Source organism: Eleutherodactylus coqui, chromosome 6, assembly GCF_035609145.1.
Source record: "Eleutherodactylus coqui strain aEleCoq1 chromosome 6, aEleCoq1.hap1, whole genome shotgun sequence".
In the NCBI taxonomy this organism is placed as follows: domain Eukaryota; kingdom Metazoa; phylum Chordata; class Amphibia; order Anura; family Eleutherodactylidae; genus Eleutherodactylus; species Eleutherodactylus coqui.
The window spans coordinates 165,983,545-166,002,584 of record NC_089842.1 but is presented as its reverse complement, the minus strand read 5'-3'; the positions used below and the strand labels follow the sequence as shown (position 1 = coordinate 166,002,584).

At 44.6% G+C, this 19,040-nt stretch overlaps 1 protein-coding gene across 4 annotated transcripts in view; it reads right to left on the bottom strand.

Moving 5' to 3' along the window:
• Positions 1 to 17,259, bottom strand: part of INF2 (inverted formin 2) — a 79,051-nt gene extending 61,792 nt beyond the window's left edge. Inside the window, exon 1 of one of the 4 annotated variants that reach the window (XM_066608147.1) lies at positions 17,041 to 17,259. In XM_066608147.1, coding sequence (XP_066464244.1) covers positions 17,041 to 17,067 — 27 coding nt within the window. In that variant the 5' untranslated portion in view covers positions 17,068 to 17,259. The remainder of the gene's footprint in view (positions 1 to 17,040) is intronic. The other 3 variants (XM_066608145.1, XM_066608144.1, XM_066608146.1) reach the window with 3 other exon arrangements.
• Between the last annotated feature and the right edge of the window lie 1,781 nt (positions 17,260 to 19,040).

Below are 19,040 nucleotides of genomic sequence, written 5' to 3'. Positions count from 1 at the left end.
GACATCAAAAAAAAAAAAATTGTACTCGCCTTGCCTGGCCTGGCCCGATTGCCAGGCATGTCCCCTCCAGCCGGCATCTTCTTCTGTGCCTTTAAAGCAGAGCAGGAGCGGTCAAAAAGACCGCTTCCTGCTCTGGTCCGTCCGTCAGGCACTTCCGAGGTCAACGGACGGACCGCCACAGCAAGCACGTCACAAGCAGTGCTTGCTGTGGGCGGCCCGTCCGTCCGGCTGAACTCCGGAGTGCTGCGCATGCGCAGTGGAGACGCAGCCCGTCCTGACTCCTGTCAGAGGGCACCTCTCCACTGCGCATGCGCGCGATCCCGGAGCAGAGCGGCGCGGCTCGTGCAGACAGAAGAGGAGGAGCAGCGCCTGCTGGGAGATGACCCCCCCCCGATGTCAACAACAACAGAAGAACAGGTAAGTATTATCTTTTTATGCTTTAGCAGCCATTAAACCGTGGGTTCTCTGGGTCCATTAGGCACACCAGGGAACAATGGCTGCTAAAGCATAAAAACATTATTCATGTCAGAACCCCTTTAAGAGGCGCACAACTCGTATACATTAGGTGCCTCTCTGGCCAACAAAGACAGATTTTCTTTTAGACAGCTTTCGTAAGAGTGTGGTGCCAGTCTCCTTTTTTGTGGCCCAGCATGTAGATGCTATGGTGATGATGAGTGAAGCATAGTGTTCAGTGGTACATGCATACACATGAGGGCAGAAGTGTTTTGATAACAAACCCCACTATATCAAGCTAAGGCCTGTTTCACATAAACTGATTTCAATTGCGGATACTGCAATCGCTGTCTGCGCATCTGATACGCAGTCTATGAAATGCATTGACTTTCGTTGTTTCACTCGCACTTGCGGGTAGGAATTGCGGATTCCGCGAGTGGACGAAAAATCGCAGCATGCTCTATTTTACTGTGGATTCCACGTGTATGACCTGCATTGATCTCTATGGATTCAACTGATCCACGGTGCATATGGACGCGGATTTGTACGTAAGTTGCTAGAATACAAATACAGATACAAATGAAATAAAGAAAGCAGGACCTAGTCTGGGGAGCAACTCCCCATCCAGACTGATGATTACAACCTCTGCTTGTTCTTTTGGGCTCTTCCTCTACAAGAATAAGTTGGTTTTTTTTTTTAAGTGGTTTATACTACTTTCAAAAAAAGTAGTATAAAACCAGCCAAGCCTAGAGATCAGTATCCCGTTTTGAAGGCTCTCAGAACATCTCTCACCACGACAGCACAAGAGAATGTCACCTGGGGGATGGAAGGGTGTTTCCAGGTGGTTAGACAACTTTCTGATGTCATTCCCTGCTTGCGTTCGTTCTTTTGTGGGGACAATACACTGCATATCCACACATAAAACTATACGCATGCACAACCATATGCAATTCCCTGCCGCGGTCATATGCAGGTCTTCCTCTGCGAAAATATGCTCGCGAAATCGGACCAGTTTGTGTGAGCCTGGCCTAAGATGTATATAAAATCTGCAAGGCTGGGGTGGCAACACCTCTTCTAATAGACCACACCCACTTAAAAATAAAAAAACTGGCAAGAGCAGTGAAAATTTTAAAAGCGTCATAGTTTGCGCAAAACACACTCCAAAATTTGCTAGTTTTTTACACGTTCTTTTTCCCAAGATTTTGTCTGTAACTGTAAAACCTTGTGTGGAGTAAAGTTAATCCAAGTCTTTGCTGAGTGTCTGCCTCCTGACTGCCCTATAACATTTTATTGTTTCCTTGCAATAAACACAACTTGCACAAAGCATTCTGTTTCCTTTTGAATGGATCAAATACAAGTAACATTCGCACATGGACCTAAGAGATAAGACATCAGTAAGCCACAAATGTCAGGACAATGTGTGCTCATATGGCTCTGCATATGGGCCTTTTTAGTGGAGATTGGCAGGGATCTGAATTTTCCAGACTACTGCACTGTAGCTAAAGGTACAAAACATACAGGAAAATGTTTCCACATATAAGTTTAAAAAGTTCCAAGTGGAAGGATTAAAGGGGTTGTCCCGAGGCAGCAAGTGGGTCTATACACTTCTGTATGGCCATAATAATGCACTTTGTAATGTACATTGTGCATTAATTATGAGCCATACAGAAGTTATAAAAAGTTTTTTACTTACCTGCTCCGTTGCTGGCGTCCTCGTCTCCATGGTGCCGACTAATTTTTGGCCTCCGATGGCCAAATTAGCCGCGCTTGCGCAGTCCGGGTCTTCAGCAGTCTTCTATGGAGCCGCTCGTGCCAGAGAGCGGCTCCGTGTAGCTCCGCCCCGTCACGTGCCGATTCCAGCCAATCAGGAGGCTGGAATCGGCAGTGGACCGCACAGAAGAGCTGCGGTCCACGAAGACAGAGGATCCCGGCGGCCATCTTCAGCGGTAAGTATTGAAGTCACCGGAGCGCGGGGATTAAGGTAAGCGCTCCGGTAAACTTTCTTTACTTCCCTGCATCGGGGTTGTCTCGCGCCGAACGGGGGGGGTTGAAAAAAAAAAAAAACCCGTTTCGGCGCGGGACAACCCCTTTAATTTGTATTATAAAAGCAGCATTAACTCAACTGAAGAAAAACTAATGGCAAAACTATAATTGCGCGCGTGTGTGTGTGTGTGTGTGTGTGTGTGTGTGTGATACATAATTTTTTGTGTGTGTGTGTGTGAATGAAAGCAGAGGAATAACCCAGGCTAATCGGTGTCTTTACCCGGATCCCGTTACCGCATTACTCCTCCCCTTACTCCAGGCTCATGTGCAAGGTGCACCCACCACCAATAAATACGTTATGCAATTACATTGTCTGTTAAAGACATATAAATAACCAACCATATGTCAAACTGAAGAACTCACACTTTTGTTATAGTTAAGCCGGGTTCACATCTGCGCTGGATCTCCATCCGGAGGTTCCGTCGCCGATACCGCATAAAATACCGGAAGATATAGCGCTTTTTCTTCTGGTAAAATGCCGGGCAGCTAGTAGAAACTGAATGAACCTATTATAGTCAATGGAGTCTATTCTGCACTGTTCGGTTCCATCATAAGATGGATCCATCCAGCAGGAGATTCCCCTTTCCTGCTCCCCGAATGGAGAAGGAAAATAGACCCCCACTGCAGATGTGAAAGCAGATTTACTACTGTCTTTTCAAAAAGATGCTCTAAAACTGTTTGACAGTAAAGATGATAATTTGCGGAGATTTCCGATACATCTGCTTTATTTTCAGTTAAGCTTGGAAGGTGACGTAAATTCCATTTTGCAAGAGGCTGAGAATGCTGGCTTTACCCTCGCGATAGGTCACCAATAGTTGATTGGCTGGAGTCCACTGCTCGTGACCCCCAACCAATCAGCTGATCGAGCGCCTGCTGCAACATCACAGCACACAGGGATACGGAGCGGAAGAGGTTAGCTCCGACCCCTGTATAGTGGCCTGCGCTGGTAATTGCAGGCACAGCTGTCGCTAATTTTAATGAGAGCTGTGCCTGCAATTACTATTACCGGCCACTACAGGAGCTAGATAACTGATTCCACTTAATTCCCTCTGTGAGATGTGCCGCTGATCGGACCCCAGTATTTGCCTGGAAGACCCCTTTATATACAGGGCTATGGCAGTAAACTGAATGTTTGCCATAAGTGAAAAATCTTCAGTCACAACTTCCTTTGATTCACTTTTGCAGTGCTGCTGGCTGAGTGGTCCGATTCCTCCCTTCATGGTGATGGTGCTGGCTAACACAGTGGCAGGGGAGGCCTCAGGACCCCCCTGGCTAAGGGGCAGAGTTGCAGCTGTAACCCTTGCGACCCCTATAGCTTTAGCACTGATAAGTTCATTGGCAGCTGCTTGACCCTTATTAAACAGGCTGCAAATCTGCCAGCCAAAAGGATCTGTTTGCCTGCCAAAACCATGATTTAGGCTGGAAGTAGGGGACTGAATGACATGGTTGCTAGGTTACCTGTCCAGGATTTTGTAAAATGTTGCACAGTTGTCTGTGACTTATGTCATAATTACTGAAATGCCTCATAGTGTATTATTAAAACTCGAAAAACATATCCTCAGTTAAATAGACCCCCTGGTCCTGGACAAACAAAGATGGCCACACCGCTTCTCTGACTACATGATGTACTCTGTACATAGTATACATCACTAGTCTATGACATTACACCTGCTTTGATTAACCAGTGCTGCAGGTGTCATCAGGGATGGCCAGACACAGCAGCATGTAGTGTCTTACACACAGTGTGTTAGTATGCAACGGTGGTCAATAAGGTAGTCGGACAAGTGCTGCAGTCTTCTTTGTTCAGGAGCAGATGGTCACTCTTTAATTAAAGGGGTTTTCCACAAACTGGACTGTCTGAATAATGCTGAAATCTAGGAGGTACAGCTAAGGGGCAGGAACATGTACTTTTTATCATCCACAAAGCCCTCCACAGCACCACACCACCCTACATTGCTTACCTCCTCTCAATCCACTGCCCACGCCTTCCGCTCCCCTTACGAAATCAGACTGAGTGCCTCTTTAACCTGAACCTCTCATTCCTGCCTCCAGGACTTCTCCAGAGCAGCTCCGGTCCTCTGGAATGCGCTACCCAAAACTATCCGGGCAATCCCATACACATAAAACTTCAGGCGTGCTCTAAAAACATACCGCTTCAGAGAGACATACCGTATCCCCTAAACCAAACCCCTCTGTACACCGCCTGATAACATGCTCCCTGACCTACTGACTGCAATCCCTGCTAGCCGCCATCAACCGCCCCATGCAGTCATACCGATTCAGCCACTATACGGCTTAAGTCTGACCCCTGTTTGTGTATAGCATCCCACACTCTCCACCTCGCTATACCATGCACATCTCCAGCCCTTTACCTTCTGTATCACCCAATTATTTGTAGTATGTAAGCTCATTGGAACAGGACCCTCACCCATACTGGTTCCATCAATTGATTATTACATATAACTGTGGTTTTGTTATTATTACCCCTGTATTGTAAGCACTGCGGAATATATTGGCACTTTATAAATAAAGATTACGATTATTTGCCGCTCTGGACCCTCTTCTTCATCCAGTGCAGCCGCCAATTTACTTTATTTAATTTACTTTAACGTTTATTTTTAGAAATAAATGATACCTCTACCTCCGCCTGTCACCGCTGCGCCATAATACCAAATATAGATATATATTAATCCTGCCATAATTAAACACTTCCTGGATAAACAGTGCACACGTTGCCCACATAGTGTCATACATGAACTAGATAAATAGTGTCTTGCCATGACCTTGTGGAACTGCTTTGCCTGGATAGTGTCAATCAGTGCCCACATAGTGCCATATTATGCCAACATTGATACTGTGATATAGAGATATTGATAAAGTGTCCCCCAACTATCCACAGCAAATTGCCGCTCAGGATACTGGCAAAGATGAATTCAATGTTTTAAACTGCCCCTTCCTCCCTCACATCCCTGAGATGCAGTCTTCCTCAGGAAGTCTTTTGATCATAATGGTAATAAAGTTGAAGCAGTGACAGTTAGATGTTAATTGACCCCCCTGTCAGTGAGGTTTATCACCTCGGGTAGTTCATGCAGACTCCCTGTCGCCGAAAGCAAGATTAATGGAGAATCTTTTAATAATCAATCAATCACCCAGCCCGTGCTCTCCGCTCTGCTAATGAAACCAGACTGAGTGCCCCTTTAATTCGAACTTCTCATTCCCGCCTCCAAGACTTCTCCAGAGCAGCACCGGTCCTCTGGAACGCACTACCAAAGGCTACCCGAGCAATCCAGGACTCGCAGAACTTCAGGCGTGCTCTAAAAACGCACCTCTTCAGGGAGGCATACCGCATTCCCTAAACAAACCTCTCTGTACTCCGCCTGATAACATGCTCCCTGACCTACTGACTGCAATCCCTGCTAGCCATCATAAACCGCACCTGCAGTCATACCGATTCAGGCGTCACACGGTTAAATGTCTGACCATTGTCTATGTGTATATCACCCCTCACTCTCCACCTCCCCATACCGTGCACATCTCCAGCCCCTTTACCTTCTGTATCACCCCACTATTCGTAGTATGTAAGCTCATTGGAGCAGCACCCTCACCCCTACTGTATTAATCCACTGATTACTATGTAACCGTGGTTCTGTAATTTTTTGTATTTTGTCTTTCTGTATTCCCCCTGTCTATGTAAGCGCTGCGGAATATGTTGGTGCTATACAAATAAAGTTTATTATTAATAAGACTTATCGGTCATGCAAAGATCCTATCCCAATATGAGTTATATTTTTTGGAATCAGGCAGGCCAGCGGAATAAAACGCATCTACCTGTGTTGCGATACGAGCTCAGTATAGCCCCCCCCCCGAATGGCGTATCCGCATAGCTAGTTATAATTTACGTGTTATCCTTGATGTTGCTGAATAGATAAAATCATGACCAGAAATATGCTAGGCCTATATTCCCAATTGGCCGTCCTCCCGCCAAGATATGGGGAAAATGGAGAATTATGATTTTTCAACAAGGGATGCATAACCCCACCTCAACCTCCTGAATTACATCAAAGGGGGTAGGGAAGGAGTGTTCTGAGGGATCCTTTATAATTCGGGGCTCCACAGGCCCCTGTTGCCAGACCATGGAGGTATGCTGCAGCATATGGACTGTCCCGCTAGGTTTCTAGGAACTTCGCCAACCAGAACCTTGGGCTGGATATCCCAAATCTGGTATTCTTTGTTTATTCTTGTTTTATTTTAAAATAATACTGTCTTGTTGTGTATACCTGTATACCCCTGTATAATGCCTTTTTGCATATCCTTCGTGTGTGTGTGTGTGTGTGTGTGTGTATATATATATTTTGCACTGCTAGTTTTTTAGAATAAATCTGCAATTTACTAATCTAGCCTTGTCCGTTTTCAAATGTTCCAAAGATTGTGTTTATAAGTCAGCTGGTGGTGGCAGCGTGTGTGTTTGTGCGTGGCATCATAGAGTGCTGGAGTGCGTTAGGCCAGATCAAGGGGTCATTTGTGCTTTTGGTCTGCATGTGGTAGGACCCTGTGAAAGCTGGTTACAAATCCACCTGTAGTCTGGCGACTCCACACTCGCAATCTTGCTAGAGTGATCAATCGAGGATTGGTAGTGACACGTAGTCATAGCAGTGAGGCACTCGGAACTGTTGATCTGTGACAAATTGGTGATAGAGGAAGGATCGGTTTGGGGCCCCCTCTACCATCCATGACAGATATATTGGCCAAAAAGAATCCAAATAGATAAAACATGTCCAGATAGTGCCAAATGATGTCTACATAGTTCCCTACTTTGCACAGATATGCATTATGGTGTCCATTTAGTGCCTACAGTACCCCAGTCTGCCCATCACAAGAGCAACCACCACTTACCTCCTCATTCCCATCTTCACTACATACAGTATGGCCCCTGCATTAAAATATTGCAGCAAATAAACTGCTATGTGATCTGGTTCTTGGGGTGAATTCACACTAGTGTTTAATCTCCAGTTTGGTTTTTAGTGTCTCTGCTCTGTTTTTTGGAGCAGAGAGACAGAATGAAATAGATCAGTTTTTACCACCATTGATTTCAATGGGACTCTTAAAAACCAGAAAGCAAATGGAAAGCTTTCCACTTGCTTCTGTTCCATTATGGGTCAGTTTTGTAAATAGAATAAACAGCGCTGCAAACTGTGCTATTTGGTGGTAAAACAGATCCATCTCTTTGCTCAAAAAACGGAACAGAGAAACAGCCAAAATGGAGATTAAACGCGAGTGTGAATCAACCTTAAACCGTTATTTGCCCTTGTAGATTTCTCGTGTCTATGTAAAACGATCTCATTTATGGATGTGATTACTGCATGATATACAGTAGATATAGTTAAAGGGGCTTTCCAAAAACCCTGTGACATAGTATGAAAAAAAGGTTTGGTACCGTGTTAGCCAGTAGAGTAAAGTGTGATTGTTCTCCGTGAGAGAAACCAAGTTATCTTGTAGAGCTGATACCTTTTAATGGCCAGGAAAGATACATGATGTTATAGCGAGCTTTTGGGATATCCCCCTCCCTGTCAGGCTAATGAATGAAACTGGTTTGGATGGCACATGCTTATAACATACAGATGCAGAGGTGAGGGGGGGACACCACTCTTGATTCCCCCCCCCCCCCCCCCCCCGCCACTCTCGTCTGCATCTGTATGATATAAGTATGTGCCATCCAAACTAGTTTCATAGGTCGGAGTGGGGTGGGGGACACATTGCCTGTAGAGAAATATTTACCTCCTGTTGTGTGCTGCTTCGATCTTAATTTACATTGGGCTGCAGCAGTCACATAGGTTGTTTACCCGCATGACTGCTGCAGCTAATAGGAGGCTGGCAGGGACATCATCAGTGACATCCTGTATACCTGGCTACATTAGAAGCCCACATGACAGCTTTACAGGACCTGTTAAATATTTATTACATGTCTTATTATAGAGAACCCTTTGCAATAACAGGTTTTATAAATGCCCTAAATTACCCCAGGGCCCCCACTTAGATGAATGGTGCAATCTGAAAATTTTCTATTTGCATGCAATATTAGATACTGTACAGCAGGGGTCCCCAACTCCAGTCCTCAGGGACCACCACCAGCTCATGTTTTCAGGATATCCTATGCTAAAAACACCTGTGGCAATGTCTGAGGCACTGATGATAATTACATCACCTGCGCGATACTGAGGAAATCCTGAAAACATGACCTGTTGGTGGTCCCTGAGGACTGGAGTTGGGGAACCCTGCTGTACAGTACATCCATGCAACCACCACATTGTAATATATATAAAGACTATGCAGCCTGCTGCTGACTCATGGAGGAAATCCAGCGGATGACAATAGATCTACATAGGAAGTTAATGTCTGTGGGTCATTCCTCAGGAGATATACTTAGTGTTTGTTCATGCTGACTAATATGCTGTTAAGTATGTGAGCCCCACCCTAGCTCGGCTGAAAGTGCATTGTTCACAATATATCTGTAATACCGCAACGTATTAAACCCCAGGGAAATAAAACCTGTATCTCCAGGCTATCGATTCTTTATTGATGGATTTATGGTCCTTATGAGTTGAAGGATATAATCCTCAAGGGTTTATCAAAATGCTCTTAGGTGCAGGTGCTAGAGGTGGGGCATGCATGTTGGGTGGGAGGAGAAAGGGGGGGGGGGGTTATAAGCCCTACTGCTCCTTATTAATGGGACTGTGTGTATGTACTCATTGTTTGCATGAAATTCCATGTATGTATTGTGTACTTGCAATTATTACTGCTGCCTCTACAGGCTCCTGAGATGCCGTGCCTAATATATTGAGCTGCTAGCAGGAAGTATGTGCAATGTGTGATGGAAGCTACATGATGACTTTAGGAAGCCACCTTCACTGGTGAGGGTGAATTGGGCCCAGATTTAGCCATTTTAGAGTGTGACAGAGACTGGGAATTGGGGAGATAGAGTTTTATCTTGGTGCCATTGGTTGTGTATGGTTTATCCCATGTGTGATGACTTATGAGCTGGAGTTTGACCGGAGCATAGTGAATTGGCCAGATCCCGTCTACATTACTCTAGATGAGTGGGAGATGAAATGATGGACTGTGAGAGTGAAGTCACATTAGGCCATTAAATCAAGTGGAGTGACCTAATGATTGTTGGAGGTGCATACTTCAAGGGGCTTGTCAAGCCATGTGAAATGTCACAGAAAAGAGGACTGATTTGTTAGTGACACTTTTTTTCTTTTGTAAGGCTGAAGAGTCTTAGCTACGGAGATAGCTAGCTCCACGGGGCTGAACACGTCATCCGTTGAGGAGGACCGAAGGAGCTGTTGGGCAGAAGAGTGCCAAAATTGAGTTTTTAGGAGCTACGCCTGAACCTAGAGAGAGCGGTTGCTAGGATCTAAAACAGTGCTGGTGTCTTATTAGTCACTTAAGTGGGTGTCCTGAGGCCTGATTTTTTTTTTTATCTGGTGAGTTGACCTGTGGGAGTGTGGGCCAAGTGGTGTCTGTACATGTTAGGCCAGCTGCCCGGGTCTGCCGCCCTCCTGCTATTGCAGACGGACGTAGACATCGACATGCCCCTCCTGCTTGAATAACTCTTTTACTTTCTATCAGAACTGCTGAAGTTAATTCTCCGCAGTGCTGTGTGCTTTTCATCAGCCCTGCAGGTGTTAACTATTCTCCATGCTCTCAGCCCAGCTGCAGGGTTAATAGGCGATTACTCTCCTATTTGAGCTGGGCTGGGAACTTCCTCCTTGCCAGAGTATTGGTGCTGTTTGTTTCCTGTTCCTAGAAAGCCATTCTGATATTGTTCTACCATGTACCGACCTTGGATCTGTTTACCGGACTTGCCTGAACTCTGCCTGCTCTGACTCTTTGAATCGTGACGCCTGAATCCTGCCTGCGTCGACTCTCACACTAGTGACCCAGATTGTGTTATACCCCGCCTGCTCCGACATAAGGTCTGTATCAAGACCCTATGCTTTGGCCTGTCATGTGGTGCGTTGCATCAGTGTCGCCGATCCCCGTGGGTCAGCCGTACTCTATAACGGGACTATTCCAGGAGGCAGCGGCCTGTTCAGTTCCCTGCAGCAGAGTCCAGATCTCTGTACAGAGGTTAAAGGGTGAATACCGGGGGAACCATTTGGATAACTCCCTCAGGTCTAGCCCAAAGCCAAACCAGTTACTTGGCACAGTGGGTGTTACGGTATACTACCCTTAATACGGCAGCTTGGGTGCCCTAGATCTCGCTCACAACCCCCGTCCCTGCCTGCTTGCCTCCACTCCTGGCTAACCCCAGGTGGGCAACTGGGCGGCGGTCCCTACTCTCACTAGGGACCGAAAAGGGACGCTGGCATACCTGGATGGAAAGGGTAGAATACCGACAGAAAAGGCAGATGTAAATAAGCAACACGAACAATACTAAGCAGAACTGAGGCAGATGAAAAAAACCTGGACAATAGCAGAGTATAGCAGACAAGATGACAGAGGTAGGAGACCAACAGAGGCAGACTAGCTAGCACACTGAGGGAAACCAATAACTGGCCGTGATTGCAAGTTTCTGCCCGACCTTTAAGCAAAAGCCTCCACCCAGGGGTGAAGAGAGGGAGACGGCCAACTCCCAACAGAACATAATAAAAAGGAGCTTGTGCACCGCAGCTGTACTCACAGGTGCGCGCCCGCATGGTGCCGCGCGCCACCAGCACCACACTGGCCAGGCACCCACACCCCCGGCAGCAGGACAGCAAGCTAGGGGATGCACCCCGCCCGCGGGACCCCGCACACCACCGCCGCGGGAGGACCAGCAACCGCCGCATGGTAACAGTGTGTCCACATGCCGTAACAGTATGGAGGGACAGTCTGTAGGTGGTGACTAGAAGGTAGGCCCTATTGGGTAGTAACTGTTAACCAGTGTGGCGCTGTTTAGGGTTATCCTGGTGCCAGTTGTGGTTAGAGGACCTTTCGGCACTGAGAACCAAGCATTGTTCTTTGTGTGATCCTGGAGACTTTTATAGAGTAATACTGGGCTCACTACGTTTAGCACCCCAAAACTATGTTCAAATGCAAACTATGATAAAACTATTGTATGTACTGAGGCAAATGGAGATTACATTATTCTCTCCACCGAAATAAATGGAAATCATATCAAATAGAGATCAAAGTTTGTATCTTTGGTCTCTGTTTGCCTCATTACCATCAATGGTTCTCTCATGGCTTCCATTTTAATACTGTTTTAGAGTATGCAAACAGAAATGATAGGCATGAACCAAGCCTAACAATTACCATAAAAGGTGGTGTTTGTGGCTGTTTATTTTTGTTCTAGAAAGTTCTGTAATGTTCAAGCTATTGTGCCACCTACTGAGTTGAAACCCCCAAGCTTTGTACCCATTGTGTGACTCAAAACCACTGAGCTTGATGTATCAGTTCAGTGAAAGAATAAGTAAAGACTTTTCTGTTTTCTGCATCTGCTTGTGTTTTGCGCCTCCATTTAAAGGAGAACACTCAAAATGGAACATTAGAAGCTGGGGATACAAATTAAAATTGCTGCATGTATTTATGTGAAGGTGTGGTTTATAACTTCTCTATCTGTCCTATCGCTCATTTGTTGGGTGATTGTATTTTTTATATGGCACAAAAAAGTTTTCATAGTCAACAGCACATCTCCCCTTGTCATTGGGGAGTGTGCTCCCAAAAAAAGTTGAAGCTCTATGAAGAACGGATGAGTTCGTCAACTAATAGAGTCTGAATCAGCTAGTCTCAAGGTAGACAGTGCTCCTTATTGGTGCTTTGTCTTTTAATGTAAAAGGCCCCCTTTACATAACACTTCTGTTTTTTCTCCATTAACCATGGCTGTTTTGCATTGTTGGGACCTGAAGCATGAATTGATAAGCTTTAGATTGCATCTAGTATTTGATACCACAGCTACAGTATGTTAATTAGGTGTTCTAAAAAACTATTTAAAGTGTAAATACAACTAGTTTGTGTGCATTCACTTAGGTCAGACTCACAAGGCCTTGAGCAAAATCCGCTTGCAGCAGACTCCAGCCTAGAGCCCGACCATGACCCTGCAGATGGTCACATATGGCGGCAATAATTGTACGGTGTATGACCGCGTACTCATGTAGACTGTCATGCGCAGTAGATTTTTTTTATTTTCCCCACGTTGTCGCTTAGCGCTAAGGCAGCCCATGTGCAATGTATATCCACGACCATAGAGAACAATGGGCTCTGTGACATGGATATCGGGGGTAAAATAGAACAGGCTGCATTCTATTCTCCACTTGCGGATTATGCGATTCAGACACGCTAATGTGAGCGGAACTGCGTAATTCAATGCATTTGATTGAACCGCGGATCATACACTTACAGAATCCGCAATTCAGAACTGGTCCTGTGAGACCAGCCTTGGAGTAACGTCCCATTTAGATGGGACGAGAGTTGTTTAGACGACTGCACAATCGCTAACATCACCTCTAAGGTCGTAAGCGCTCGTGTAGTGTGTTTAGACAGGCGGAGTTCACCGCTGGATCCCTGGTTTCTCACTCAGCACTCGACCTTCTATGTGAAGCACTGAGAGAGTTTACATTAAGTGAGAATTCCGCAATCCAGTGACGTTTTTTATGTTGACTGAAAGTCAGGGAGAACAAGAAGTGAACAATTAGTAAACTATTTTTTTGCATTTACACAGCTCAATTTAATTAGTTGGAATGGATTTTGAGCAATGATAGTCTTGTGTAAATGGACCTTTAGGTGTTCTTCATCTATTTCTAAAGCTGTATTTGGAGCACAGCACGCTGCACTATTTCATCCGGGAAAGTTTCTGCCCACATGCTGAAAGCCGTCCGGACCCCATTATAGTTAATATGCTGCATCCAGCATTCTCTGTATTAATGTTTGATTCCTAGGATGGAGTGGAAGAACAGAACAAGCTAGCTGCTGATGTGAACTAGCCTGAGATACAAACTTTTGCATGTGAAGTGAGCATTTAGTTTTATCTTAGTTGACCAGACAATTCTGCTTTTCTCTGGATTCGGACTCCTGAAGACCAATACTTAGACTGGCAGGGTCATAATGGTGGGGGTCATTGTTTATCATTCTTTTAAAGATAATAGCTAGACTTTCCTTACCTGGGGCAAAGATCAGAGTTACTGCTCTAGCTGTGTATCTACATACCCTAGGCAAGACGATGCCATGTTGCCCCCTTCCTTCTCCCTTCCCTCGGCACCTCTATCCAGGGTGCATACGTAGCCCTACCATCTGTGCCCCTGATATAAAGTTGTACTTCCATAATTATAAGACTTGCACAAAGTAGTCCAGCTTTTTTTTAACTTGGCTCCTCATTTGTCAAATGGAAATGTGAATCATGGGGAAGAACAACTAGCTGCCTCCCAGGTTGGACCGCAAGAATTTTTAAAGCTTCTTAAGCTTTTAGAGTCCAACTTTTTTCCATCTCTTCTTCTTGCTCATTGCTCTGGAACGTCACAGACTTAATAGCTAGTTGTGAATACACCAAACAGAGCACACATACCAAGCTGCACTGTAATCCACATGTGGACACTTCTTTAGTGTTCAAGATCAGAACTTTTATCCACATATAACAAAAGAAAATTGCCAATCTCGAAATTGCCATTGTTGGAGGACCCGGCATTACATGGACAGTCCATTGATTACAATGAGCTCCATGAATGCATCTTTTTTCCTGTAATAGCGTTGCAGGATATCTGAATGGTCGCTGACGATCCCAGTAGCAGGACACCCAAACGGACTTACTTTTTATGAACTTGACGTTTTATGGACCCTTCTAACAACTCCTCTTCAAATATTTTGTTCAGTTGTTTCTTACTTGCATGGAAACACAAAAGCGAGCATTCAAATGTCTTGCAACACCACTCTGTTCCTGAGAAAACTGGGTGACCACAAGTATTGGCGTCATAACAGCTTTTACAGGAGCTTACATCCTCCTGAATGCCAAATCTACCTACTTGCTACTTAGCTAGCCATAGAGATAAATCATGAATCCGTTAACCGCTAGCTTAAAGAATACCTGGCCGGCATACATGACTATAAAAGCGCTATACATCACTATGGAGCTGTCTTCAGCTGCCAGAAGAAGCCGAAAAGCGGAGAAGAAAGCCTAGGTGACTCTGGGCTCACGTGAGTGCTGCAACCCCCTCAGTCTAGCAATCAGTGGGGGTCCTAGCAGCAGGACCCTCACTGATCAATACTTTTGATACGTCTCTTAAAATGTCAAGTTAGTTGAAAGTGCAGTTATTCTTTAAGCATACATGAAGGGGCATGCTATTTTTTATGGAGGAACAGTAATAAGCCTTTGTCTGGTGTTGCTTGTTGTGGAAGAAACAAAGTATCAGGTAGCCAGTGCTTCAACCTTGTCCATTGATGGGAGACATCCTGTAGTTATGTAATCTCATTTGCATGGCCAAATTAAAGGGGCTTATTAAATTTTTTAAATTAAAGGTAATAGTAATAATAGCAATGAAATATAAAGCAGAGCTGGAACAAGGTTTGAGGAGCCCCACTGGCATGCAATTTTATCATTGAACGTATGGAAACGAAGAGTAATAGTGCTATAATGCAACCTAATTACAGTGCCACGTAGTACATGAATGATACTGCCATAGTGTGTCTTCAGAGCAGTGCCATACAGTGAACACATAAGCAAGACCAAAATAACAGTGCTGCGTAGATCATGTATAATACTGCATCAGGTACAATGATGTAAGACCTGGATGGGGCTACGGTAGTGGAAGTCAAAGTACAGTTCCTCCTCTTGTAGGTATTATAATCTGACCAATACTAAAGCATATTGTAGTGGGCCTCAAGTTTTTAAAGGGGCTCAAAAGCGTAAATAAATTATACTAAACTTACCCTAAATACTGATGGAGTCGCAGCTATGTTTGCTTACAACTGCCGGTCTGTACAGTTTGTTAGATGCACAGGACATTCTTGCTCTAGGGCTCTAACACAAGTGTTTTTTACCTGCACGCCGAGTAAGCAATGTGTAAACTGCTGCATGCTGACATTCCTAATACACTATCATGGCGTGTGCATGTGTGTGCGCGTGCTACACGCCAAGATGGTGCATGCGATATCGTGTTTTGGGCATGCATTTTGCGCGCTGCTTGTAAGAGGCACAATTGAAAGTTTATTACGCGTGAAAAATCTGCTTTAAAAAAAAAAGTTTGTGTGCAAGAGCCTTTACACCCTTAGGGTACATGCACACGGCACATCCAGATTCCGGCTGTGGAATCCTGCATGGAATGTGGCCCTGACCACGGCCAGTGACCCTGCGTACCTGTCATTCTCCAGCTTCTCTGCACGGATGCATGGCTCCCCGTCGGACATGTTCAGTACAGATTTTTTTCTTTAAACTCCTGCTTTTACCGCGTCATCACCTTGCGATAACACGAAATCTGTGACCTTTTTGCAATGTCCATTGCAGAAGGGCCATGGATCAGACTGCTTCCATTGACTGCAATGGAAACCATCCATGCGAAATCTGTGCAAAAATTCAACATGCAGCAATTTTCCATCTGCAAATAGAAACCGCAATTGGTTTCAGCTTGTCTGCATGAAGAATCCCTTTTCCATAGCATGCTATGGACGGTAATGGCTGCGGAATCTGGAGGCAGATTCTTGACGCGGATTCCGCAATTCGAATCCGCCCATGTGTATGAGGCCTTAAATGACCAAAACTCATAAAATGGACAGATACCTTATTTTTATTGACCTTATTGGATCCTTCTTATATTTTCTGTATATGTCTATATAGAAGATTATTTAACACATTGTTCACATTTAACCCTTTCCCATCCACTGTCTGATGTCCAAAGACATTATGATTTAAGGCTGTACAGCTCTGATGTTGGAAGACATCCGCCAGGGTTCTCTTCCTGTATATTGCCAGCCTCTCTGCTGTCGGAGCCTATCCAACGTGTCACCTCATGCAGTACTGGCTTTAGCCAGCAGATAGGCCATTGTATAACGGCAGAAAGAGTAAGCCCCCTAGGAAAACCCGGATACAAATTGGATTGGAAAGGGTTAAAGTCCTTTCCAACCAATTACCAAAGTTTAACAAGACTTTACAAAGTTTAAAATTGCCCTTATATATACATGTACTGTACATTTTTGACTTGATAGTCCCTTCCTTTCCCACATAACCCTTATCATCTCTAAGCATTATGTGCCCTACTTCCAGCCCTGGACCACAATGTCAGATGTAACTGAGCCAAGTCCCTCATCTTTTGACTTTACATGTTTGTTTATTACAGCAAACCTTCTAGCCACAAAATGCCAAACTACACCTCTAGCTCTGCTACATTTTGTATCCTGTATAAGTAGCATCAGATCACATGTTTATTTGCCACTAGGATGTTAAGTGATATTTGCATTACAAATATTATAGAGACAAGACAAATCCTGAAATGAATGAATAATAGAAACTTGGCAGCCTAAGGACCTTCCCTCTCTCTTGTATCCGCTAGATTACATTGCTCAACCAGAAGGACTTACCACTGATTCACCGTCGGTGTTCTCCATAATTGTACTTAGGAGATGTTTAGGTCTTGCTTATCATTCTCTTCAATGGGAGCTGTGAGTATTAAGGTATCCAAATACAAGCTGGTCCTGATGTACTGTACTGTGCGGCTTCCTGATCAACAAGTGACATGAGTGATCCACTGCAGACAGTACTGCTCAGAGCCTCAGGAATGTATTGCATAGTGGGTGTGAGAGTGAATCACACATTGCTTCTGTCAGCAGACTGGAGAGTACCGCCCAAAGCAGCCCTTCTCCCTCCTCACTCCCACTTGTGTACAGTCAGTCCCCCTTTTTCCTCTTGGGATAGGCCTGGACTCTGGACACAGGAAAGGCAAAATTGAAACTTTAGAAATTCCTCAACTTGTAACTCGCCCAAAATGAGCAATGCCCCCCTCCAGCAGGCAGCAACACTACAAAGCACATACAGATGTGTACAAGAATAGGTTCTCACGACTGTACATACAGCTCATCTACAGTATACGACTCATACTGTTTTACAGAATTTTTATTTTTGCTATGGCAACTGTACAAAGTGGTTTTACGTAAAAGGAAAAAAAAAAGTTTTGATTGTATAATGAGCAGTTCTGCAACTTTCTGAAGAACCTCATGTTTCAATTCATCACGTTTTCCAAGATTTCTGCCTGCTGTTTGTCAGGACAGGCAATGTGTAAATGGTCCTGACCTTGTCAAGTGCATACAGGTGTTGAGTTCTTACGAAATAGACCTCTGATACAATGTAACAAGCCCTGCAGATGTGTCAGTAGAATATGATTGCAGTGGATTTTTTTCAGCCTCTGGATCAAAAACGAGAAGGGTATAACTGGCTGATATTTGTTAATGGGAAGATCGCTGAAAATGATCAATGGGCGGTCAGGTGGTTTCTTCACAGAATTTGGCCACGACTTTAGGAAAATTGCAGTAAAACTTTAGTGCTATTCTGAAATTTCATTGTTTTTGGCATGGTGTTTTGGAAAACTATGTGTGAACTCACTGTTTTCTGGAGAGATGGCTCGTCTAGTAGGCCAATAAAGACCGTATTATACTATGTTAGGGAATTTTGACTTAACACTTTCCAATCCACTGTCTGACGTCTAACTACATTCTGATTGAAGCCTGTGCAGCTCCGATGTCGGAAGATGTCCAGCAGGGTATTCTTACTCTATATTGCCAACTGTTTTGTTGTCGGGGCCTCTCTGGCATCTCACATACTGCAGTACTGGCTCTAGCCTGCAGGTGGCTCCATTGTATAATGGCAGAAAGAGAGAGCCCCCTAGGAAACCCTGAATCCAAAATTGGATTGCAAAGGGTTAATAGAGGATGGAGTCCCCTTTTCTGACCCTTTTCTATTAGCCAGCGAGAAGGCCAGCTATAAAGAGCATAACTTATTCTCCAGGACCTCTGCATTGCATGGACAATCTGTTGACTCCAATGCAATTTGTGAATGCTCAGTTTTTCTCCTGTGACAACAATTTTCTATCCCGTAAAGTAAAGTTATAGGCTCATGGGAGTTGATGGTATCTTTAAACAGCCTCTGCTTTTGAAAAGTAGTGCCTATGGAAGTTGTAGTTTTGCTACATCTAGAGAGCCACATTTTGGGAACCACTGACTTATAGGCTATATTAGTGAAGACTCTGGTTTAATATATTAATGGACAAGTACAGCTTTATACACAGATGCTATCTTATCTCCTTCATTAGAACAGGAGTCTGTGTGGTAGTTGAGGCTGGGTGTGTGGAGAATATTAACGCCCTGATAATCACACCACAAAGTCCTTCACATTCTACTGGCTAAAATCCAAATCGTGGCAATGTACAGTATTCAGGGTAGCACCCATGCACCACCTTCATAATGATTTGCCTGTGTATAATAGGTTATGCTTGATCTGTTTCCATTCTTAATAGTCCTTGTTTTTCTGCTTGTAAGGTGGTCAAGGAGCTTGATGGCTCTTCCATTCCCCCCAAAAATTTGTGGCA